The 10525-nt window shown below is 36.0% G+C and overlaps 2 protein-coding genes across 2 annotated transcripts; one reads left to right on the top strand and one right to left on the bottom strand.

The window, feature by feature from the left end:
- Window positions 1–3799: 3799 nt before the first annotated feature.
- On the bottom strand, window positions 3800–9628 carry LOC128213206 (uncharacterized). Its single transcript, XM_052918764.1, has 2 exons — window positions 9498–9628; window positions 3800–7026 (listed from the first exon to the last, which is right to left on the bottom strand). Exon 2 carries the CDS (start codon window positions 7009–7011, stop codon window positions 4513–4515), a length of 2499 nt encoding a protein of 832 aa, XP_052774724.1. The 5' UTR covers window positions 7012–7026; window positions 9498–9628; the 3' UTR covers window positions 3800–4512.
- Window positions 9629–10123: 495 nt separating this feature from the next.
- On the top strand, window positions 10124–10525 carry LOC128215288 (52 kDa repressor of the inhibitor of the protein kinase-like). The gene has a single exon (XM_052921993.1). The coding sequence runs from the start codon at window positions 10124–10126 to the stop codon at window positions 10523–10525; it is 402 nt and encodes a 133-aa protein (XP_052777953.1).

Below are 10525 nucleotides of genomic sequence, written 5' to 3'. Positions count from 1 at the left end.
CTTGCGTTCTATTTAGAAACTGTTCTAATTGCTAAGGAGGAAGATAAAATAACAGAATAAGTTTGTGTGTATTTAAGTCAACTGCATACATGTTGGCTGCAGTGGTTTCACATCTAACCCCTTGATGATTCAAACAAGACAAAATCAGCAGTTTTAAAATGGTTAACAAACCAACCTTAATTACAATTTCAAGCAGTATATAAAATGATTGATGCATCTATATATACATGTATATTGTATTCATTTATAAACGTATATAGATGTATACTTTTTGCTGTTTTTCATCGTAGTTATATCATTAAGAGCAGTACACGGTTATGAACACTTCTTTATATTGTTTAACTTACTTAATGTGCAATAAATTGTTAAGGCGTTAATTGTAATTTTATATTGTCTTTTTATAACTTTCGTTTCAAGTCACGCGACGGTACCACGTGCGTGCACGAGCATTATGTGATTTTGGAACAAGGTTGCTCCTGAGGATCGTATGGTATATTATGTAAGCATCATTACACCTCACAGTGACATAGAAGTGAAACATCCATATCCGGGTGATTTTTTGCTGTCAATTATTTCGATTTTTTTCTGTTGTCGTTGCAGATTGTCCTGTCTTAGGGAGAATCATATACGAATTTTATGTTGCGGCAACGATTTATTTTAAAACTTTGTTAAAATTCAGTTATTTTCATTACTAACAATTATAAACTAAAACCAACACGTCAACTGGCAGATTTGTCAATCCAAGTTTGAAATAATTTTCATTGTAAATAACGTTACTAGCGCTTTTCGGGAAAATAGTTCATTTTCGGTCACAATTTTTAATAACTATTTACAAAAGAGCTATAATTTGAACTTTTAATGACGTTAATCAGCATTGAAGTAATCAGTTTTCTCACATTTCCCTTGAAACTATTTGTTTCGAAGTCTGACCCTGTACAATGTTGACAAGTCGCTTACTAATTATTAACATACAAACACTCATTCCGATTGAACGACACACACATTTGTACTTCAGAAATCCTTGATAATGGACATAAAAAGTAACGAAGTACATACTATCTCTTTTTCTATTTTCACTTTTTTTCCGAGAATTCCCCAAGGGTGACTTTTTAGCACAACGCGTCATTACATGCGAGTACACATGAGTTGACAGATTTGTTATTTTCCCGAGACGAACCAAAAGTTTCGGGGGAGGGGGTTTCGTGAGGGTGTATTGTTTTGGCGTTGTCCGTCCGCCCGTCGGTCCGTCCATCCGTCCGGTTCTTTCTCTCCGGAACAATATATTGGTAGGGATTAATCAGATAATGTTTAAACTTGGTTTTATTACGATGATGCTTTTTATTATGAAACTCTATGATCACACAGTTTTAAACCTTTTATTTTATAAGGCAGACTGTGTGTGATGTTTATAGTTTCATACAATGACTGCATCGTATCTTTGAAAAGTTTTTGCTTTAGGTACTCTGAATTGTATTCCTTCGTCTGCAGATAGAGTTGGGATCTTTAATCATAGAAGTACTTGGGTTTTACATATAAGTTAATTATTACTTTGCGTTTTATCTCTATTAAGGATTGTTGGGAGTGAGGTTTGTGCACATAAACTGGTTTAAACCCCAGTAAATTTACATTTTACTGACCGTTCCAAGGCGGTAACTAACAATCCTTGATAAACATACATAGTATTTATGCACTGTGCCGTTTGTGGAGTTTTGTGCTGTTCTTCCATGTTTCTTGTTTGTGATTTTATGTTCTATGTCTTACCCAGTGCCATTAAACCGGGTTTATGGTTAAACGTTTTGCTACTGAGCTTGTTTCTGTAGCTTTTCGCATAAATGTTGGTCAGAATGTTCCCCTTGATGAACATCGAACGAATGTAAACGAAACACGGTGTCAAAAATAAGGTTACTTTAAATTTTAGGAAGATATTTAAAACATACTATAGAGGAATTATATTTGGTTCACCATCCGTCGAACTCGATCTGAATCCCTTTGATGATCCCCTGAGCATATTTAAAAGTGGCTTGCATTTGATAAAAAAATTGGTAACAAAGTCAAATATTTTATTGTCTAGAACCATATCACGGTCATGCTTGGTCAGATTATGTTCAAACTTGGACAGAATGTTATCCTTGCTGAAATCTCACCGCATTTTAAAGTGGGTCACTTCGGATCAAAAGCTAGGTAACCAGATCAAACATTAGAAAAAAGCTTTGGAACATTCTAGAGGCAATATATCAGGTTCAATATGAAACTTAATCTGAATCTTGATAATTTCGATGACTCGTTTGTAACTGGGTCCCGTAAGGTCAGAATCTTGGTCACTTGGTCAACTATTTGAAACTCATGTCCGGAACTTAATATTGGTACTAATTGGTCAGACTTTCATCGAACTGTTGTCAGAATCTTCCCCTTAATTTCATCTTGGTAGACTTTTAAAACGGGTCACATAGGGTCAAAACTTGGTTATTAGGTCAAATATAAGAGAAATCTGAGAACAAACAGACGCAATACATATGCTCCGAACTTCATAAAATTTAATTAGAATATTTACCTCGAAGAAATATTTGCATAGTTTGACACTAGGTCACATCGGGTCAACAACGAGGTCATCAGATCAAAACTTAGATGGATAAACCTTGGGAACATTCTAGAGGCTATATTTTTGCAATACTGCCGGTCCAATTTTCATGAAACTTAATCAGATTTTTTAGTTTGAAACTTGGTAACGTTGGGTCAAAAACTAGGCTAATAGGTCAAATCTAAAATAAATCGATATACAATATTCTTTTTTTTCAAACAGTTGCAAACAAACTCATATCTCATATTTACTGTTATAAAAGTCCATCACTCTGCAACCATATTCCATGTTTCTGATGGAATATATCACCAACACGTGATTTCCCTGTCATCTTTGCCTAATCGGACGGGGGATATCAATGGAACGAACTTGGCTGTCTCTATGTGGAATGTTAGTAGGAAAACAGACCACCTTATTACCCCCGGTTGTCCCTTCCGCAGTTGTTGAGAACATCGTTAGAAGTTTGCCTTCCAAAATAAACTTTGTAACGACGCTGTGTTTTAAGAGATATATATTTAATGCCAAAAGGAAAGTTACAATTATCAATTCTTTGTTTTGAGAACATGATTTATCTGAACATAAATTATGCAATGTTGGTATATAATTTTATTCCAAAACATAACACAAGTGGTATTTTATACATCTGTTTGCAAATGTTAAAAACAATATCAGTGAAGTCTTTCCAAAGACGAACTCATCCATATATTTTTAAGCGGAAAAATACATACTAATTCTAGTTTTATATATTGAACTAAAATCATTATTGCTATACGTCAACAAGTATAAAGTCAACAAGAGTACTCAATGAAATTGTGGAAGCATGCAGTATAAGAGGAAACTGTGACAGAAATATTTGCACACATGTAAACATGATTATAACGCAAAGGCTGCATGAATTATAATTTAACAAACACATCCAGACCAAAGAGACACAATTTCACGTTAATTATGAAAAAAAAGAATAAAAACATACATTTAAAATTACACAAGCAGTAGAACAAATGTTTACATTAAAAAAACTTTCATTTTGACAATGAATTATGCAAATGCTCAGAAAATAACACTTGTATAATCAAAAGAACTTTTTAAGCTGCACCCATTTTGCACATTTATGACCAATATTTAAGGAATGAATTGCGGGCTTGATGTCATTATCGGGGTATGAACGCAATTGGGCTGGTCAAAGTGTGTGGAGTCCAAAGGACTCCACGAGTACTTTGACCAGCCCAATTGCGTTCATATCCCCGATAATGATATCAAGCCCGCAATTCATGACTTATATTTACACCAATAGTTCATTATTTTATTCAAGAATTGTTAAAAAAAAACTTAATTTCATTTAAAAAAACCTTTTCAGTAACCCATTCCTACCCATTCTGTAAATAGAACGACCCGACTCTAACCGGAAGCATTTTTTTCAAATGACGTCACAATATCGCGGGAAAAGATCAACCACTTGAAATCACTTTAAAACGTAAAATTCAAACAGTTATGGCAACTACACATATAAAATTTAAAAAACTAACACTTTCTAAAATGTTGATTTATATTTTACGGGACCTTCTGACACAATACAAACAATAACAAGATAAATCTTTTTCATGTATATTGTTATGCAATGAATTGCGATCCGAACATATCCGAAGATGTTGCGTTCATCGATTGATGAACGCAATTGCTGCAAGGCAGTTCATTTAAGGAATGGAAGTTGAGGTGTAAATATATACATATAACAATTGAAAATCTTGCGAAAACAAATGGTGGTGGGTGAAATCTATTTATTAATGAGTTCAAGTCCCATAGACTGCCTTTAGCTTACATATAAACGAGCCAATCTGGGACATTTTGAACTGCACGCACGAACACAAGATCTGTGAAGGTCTTTTATTAGTTTCGGCTTAATAACTTATACTGGGTGGTGTTACTGCTACTACTCATTTGATTTCCTCCACTATACCAACATCCGCTCCATGCCAGTACTTCAAAATGTCGGCTTTTATCTTTCTAAGTTTTATATCCTTTTGAACAGAATGGTTCATATTATTGAACGCGAGTTCCAAAACTCTTGGCAGAGCACCTATGGCAAGGAGAAACACGACATGCATGACCTCCGATATCCCTTCATTTGCACCTAAGGGCTTGGTAGTTATGATGCTAAGCGTGAAAGCTATAAGCGACATGATGAGTATCAGCTTTAAAGTTGCAAGAGCTACTTGAATGTGAACTGGGCGATATTTGTTGACCAATTTCATGAAAAGATCGTTCGGAATTCCAGATTTATAGTTTTCTTGTCTTACTTTGGCTTTCCCTGAGGCAAGTCGACCTTGAACAATGTTTTGCTGCTGGATTGTCAACTCGATTGTTGTTGAACCAATCTGAAGTTTACGTATTCCTCCGAACTGTGTATCGGAAACGACTAAGGTACCATCTACAACATGAGCCCTGAATGGATCGTCTTCCAACTCTGTACTAGCTTCGACTGCTTCAGAAAGAAGCTCTACATATCCTTCACCAAAACCTGTTACCATTTTGAAAATGTAATACACAAGTACAATTCCAAAGAAAAGGTAGCCAAACGAGGTGGAAGGATATACAATAATTGCCAGAAAACTAAATACACATATCTTAGACAGAAACACAAACGTGTACGTAAATATTGTACAAAAACTGAATACATAGTACAAGAAGAATATGCTAATGAAAATGCTGAAAACTGATTTCAGGAGTGTGAAATGACCCAATTTGGAAAGAACAGGATGTGTTTGGAACAACTGGACAATAAATCGAGTGTAGCTTTGAACGACCACATACATCCAGTTAAACACTGGAAAGCCATAGAGTATAATCACTAACATTATTTCAAGAATGCATAATACTAGCACGATTGGGCAAAGGACAACAAATGACATTATGCATAAGGGAAAATATCTTCTGAACACGAGTTTTAATGACTCAAACACGGTCACCAGCCGATGAAATTGAACCTGAAACATATAGCACCAGAAAATTGGATTTGTTAACATGAAAACACCACCAGAACATATAGCGCTTGCTTTTGCATATCCATATTTGCACACAATATTTCTGTGGGAGTATTTTTCTATTGTTTTCAGACTGAATAACATGGGAGAAAAATGCGAAAAAGAATAATTTCGTTCTGATCCCAACTCAAATATGCTATCAATATCGGAAGGCAAAATTAGAAAGATCACGCTTGCAATGTAATATGCTAAAAGAAGACAGAATGGACCACCGAGAGCCGGTAGGAAAACTTTTCTGCTGTTTTCGAATCCTGCAAGCAGAGACAGATATCCAAGCGGACAATTATGCTTCAACATTGCCATCGTGTCCATTTTCAGATATTTATTGTACACAAGAAGCCGAATATAGATGATACTAGGCACAAGAGAGACAAAGAGCGCCCTATGAATTCTAGAAGCTGCATATGGGTACTTTCTGCTAAATCCGAAGAGTCCACTGACTATATTTGTAAAACATATTGGAGCTGTACCATCTAAATAAACGAAATTTCCTTCATCCGTTTCGTCCGAAGTTAAGTCCGGATTTTCTTCAACACTTATGTACCGATTCTGGTCGTTGTTTCGAGGTTGCATACGTGTGTTTACTTTTACTAAGCGCTTGCTTGCTTTCATTAATGCAATAGGAAAATATGCAAAGGCAACCAAACTCATTGCATATGGTATGAGAGAGCTTTCAATGCTTTGCGTGTATTGCTTATTTTTGCATACCACAAAACTATCACTGGCATTAGTGATGTTGTGCTCTGTATGGCAACAATTATACCCTGCAGTTGACAACGGATAGCCAGTATATATTCTCAGTTTATATTTTATCGTCTCTTCGATACCAGGGATTTCGGCCAAATAACACCAGTAGGAGTAATCAAAGCCTTTCTCATTGCGGCTTTTCTCGATGTAATTATGAGAAAAATCTTTCAGCGCTTCTGCTATTTGTCTGGTCGTTTCAAGTTCCCCAATAGTAAGTGTGCAGTTAGATGCGTTAACAGCTACCAACTCGAGATAGTGCCCATCTGGTAATGTCTTTGCACCGAGGAGACCGAAGGACAATAGTGGGAAGTCCAAAGGCCACTTGAGGTACGTGAACAGACCATGTACTGTGTAGTACGTCCACACCCAGTGAAATGGCATGATAACATCATTCCTGTAGCCAACGTGGGAAATGTTGTGGAAATACAACTGGAGTCTAGCAAAGTCTGGCTGAAATACATTGAAGGACTTCGCAAGCTTCTGAGCACTTGTGTGATTTAAAAGAACTTTACATGTTTTTTGTTCGGGTTTAAACTGACGAATTAGTTTCGTTTGATTTGGATGGTTTGCCGCCTGAAGTTCTGCACTGATAGCCACCAGTATAAAGACAAACAGTTTAATTGTTCTTTTCATCTGTTCATTCATTTTCGTCTGTTTTATCTGAAAAAATATTACACTGCTAGTATAAATCATGTATTAGAAATCATCATCATCATCATCATCAGCAGCAGCAGCAGAAGCAGCAGCAGCAGCAGCAGCATCATCATCATCATCATCATCATCATCATCATCAGCATCAGCAGCAGCAGCAGCAGCAGCATCATCATCATCATCATCATCATCATCATCATCATCATCATCAATGTAATTATTACTTTTATTATTACTATTGTAATTATAATAATAATACTTAGTTGACCATGAAATATTCTTACACAAACTTAAACTTTATCACTTCACAGACAGGTCTATGAAATTATTTAGGTCCTATCTGACTAACAGGATGCAATTTGTAAAAGGGTACAACATTTATTCTGAGAAAATGAAAACTTTGTCGGGTGTCCCTCAAGGATCAATACTCGGACCCTTACTTTTTCTAATATACATCAATGATATGCCTTTAATTTCTTCCAATTCATGTATTGACTTATATGCAGATGATTATACAAGACGTTATACAAAATAGGTCCAAATATATTGAGCATTCAATCAGATATACAAAAAAAGTCTTAACAGTGTGAACTGTTGGTGTAAGACGAATAATATGTCAATCCATCCATCAAAAACCAAATATATGATTATATGTGTCATAGGGTGAAAAAAGAGTGCAGCCAGACCGGGGCTCGAACCCGGGACCCCTCGCTATCAGGGCGAGTGCTCTACCGACTGACCTACCGGACCGCTTGCACACCTCTTCACCACATGTGTAGTTATCGGTACCGTGACATATCTACTAACTATAAAGCAAAACATGCAATGCACCTTGAACTATCAATAGATGGATTGTCAGTAGAAAACGTGAAATGTCAAAAAAGGTCCTCGGGTGCATGTTGATCAGACATTGTCATGGCATACACATGTTAATACTGTAGTGAATAGTCTTAATTTAAAATTGGCACTTCTAAGAAGAATAGCATATTATCTAACAGACGAGATGAAATTATTGTATTATAATGCATATATCATGTCAAACATGGAGTACTGTTGTAGTGTCTGGGGATTTACATATTCCTCAGATACCACAAAAATCACTTATATTCAGAAAAGAGCGATTAAGCTAATAATAAAGTCGGGAACTAGCCACTCTGGAAACATATTCAAACAGTCAGGGTTGCTATCTTTTGAAGACAGGTGCTATTATCATCTTTCATTACTTGTTTTCAAAAGCATGAAATGTTTGACTCCTTCGTACTTCACATAATTGTTGACATTTGCCAAAAACGAGCACTATAGGTTGCGTTCTTCAGAAAACAAGGATCTTTTTGTTGTAAAACCTAGAACAAACTATATCAAAAATACATTTGCCTATAAAGCAATGAAAATTTGGAATTATCTTCCTACATACATTAAATGTCAAGATAAGCTACCAGCCTTTAAACATGCATTAAAAGGCTACTTATTGGCAGAATAATATTATCACTTATGAAAAAAATCTTGACACTTTATTTAATTCACATTATAATAAATAGTTCATTATTTACATGATTGGGTTAATGTACGTATATGACATTCTTGCAACAACTTGTAATGGATACTACCAAATGTGTAAATGTTGAAAATATATTGATTGAATGTAGTTTTACTGAATATATCTACATTATTTACAGGATGAAATTATTGTTATTTATAATCATCATATTAAACTGAGTTGTGTTTGTCGAAGAAATGTTGAATACATGCATAATTAATAATTATGTTGAATTACATGAGAAATGTATGATAGTGATAGTGTGATTGTATGTTTTGTATGTTGCTTAATATGTAAGTTAGTATATGTGTTTTTGTAATAGTTTATGTGTGAAGGCCATGCTGGAAATAAGTAGTTGGTCTATAATGATTGTACACTTAGTATATATGTAACCTTCGTGAAATAAAGTTGTTATTAGTATTAGTATAGTAGTAGTAGTAGTAGTAGTAGTAGTAGTAGTAGTAGTAGTAGTAGTAGTAGTAGTAGTAGTAGTAGTAGTAGTGGTGGTAGTGGTAGTGGTGGTGGTGGTGGTGGTGGTGGTGGAGGTGGAGGTGGTGGTGGTGGTGGTGGTGGTGGTGGTCGTAGTGGTGGTCGTGGTAGTGGTGGTAGTAGTGGTAGTAGTGGTAGTAGTGGTAGTAGTAGTAGTAGTAGTAGTAGTAGTAGTAGTAGTAGTAGTAGTAGTAGTAGTAGTAGTAGTAGTAGTAGTAGTAGTGGCAGTAGTAGTAGTAGTAGTAGTAGTAGTAGTAGTAGTAGTAGTAGTAGTAGTAGTAGTAGTAGTAGTGTTAGTGGTAGTGGTAGTGGCAGTGGCAGTGGCAGTGGCAGTGGTAGTGGTAGTAGTAGTAGTAGTAGTAGTAGTAGTAGTAGTAGTAGTAGTAGTTATACAATTATTATTATTATTATTATTATTATTATTATTATTATTATTATTATTATTATTATTTACCTGCTAGTTCTCGAATTTTACTTTTTAATTGCATCAATATAATATTCCATCATAAAACAATCTTAAGAAAAACTAGCCATACTCGGAACGGAAGAAAAAGGTTTTTAACCACTAAACATGTAACCTTTTCCACAACTTAACTTCCTCCTTTGAGTGAATCATTTTTTATATAACTTATGACTGGTTGATCTTTTTATATGACACAATCACTTGCGGATCCGGGGGGGGGGGCGCACCCGGCGCACGCCCCCCCCCCCTAAAATTCCCGGAGCTTACATGTTCTTTGGTATGGAAACAATAAAATATACTATATTTTCCTATTTTTTCTTCGCTCGCTTCGCTCGCGTATCTTTATACAACATTGCCTTTTGAGATGTACTCGTACACAACACAGAGTGCACGCAATTTAAACGTTCCCGCCTTCCCTTACTGTAATAATTCGGCACTATATAACATGATCATGTTGATGCGCCGTAAAACCCATACAAACAAACACATCAGTCAATTAATTTCCTTTGGGTACATTTATACGACAACAAATATGGCTGCGCCGTCAAGTCCCAAACGCCCCAAGAAACAGAAGAGTTTGCACAGTTTCTTTAGCTGCCAGCGCCACTCAAGAGTCGATGCTAGCTCTTCTGGACTTTTACAGAGATGACATGCCACAGCCAGACATGTTCGTACAAGAGGTCCAGCTCTGGAAACAGACCTGGAGGAACACGGAAAACAAGCCGTCGACTATTGTCGAAACATTGACCGAAACATGCCAACATATGTATCCCAACATATCGAAAGTGCTTACACTGTTGCTTTTAACTTCTGTGACATCAGCAGGAGTGGAACGGTCCAACTCGTCATGGAAATTCATCAAGAACCCGCACAGGAGTACCATGGGCCAGAGCCGGTTCAACGCTCTCATGCTACTCTTCATTCATAGGGACATAAAATTGGATATTGAGGAAATTGTGAACATCTACGCCAGGAAATATCCTAGGCGCATGCTACTGATAGATCCATTGTGCGAATAG

The sequence above is a fragment of the Mya arenaria genome, chromosome 13 (genome assembly GCF_026914265.1).
Source record: "Mya arenaria isolate MELC-2E11 chromosome 13, ASM2691426v1".
Classification (NCBI taxonomy): domain Eukaryota; kingdom Metazoa; phylum Mollusca; class Bivalvia; order Myida; family Myidae; genus Mya; species Mya arenaria.
The sequence above is the reverse complement of the archived record's forward strand: the minus strand, read 5'-3'. Positions and strand labels throughout refer to the sequence as shown.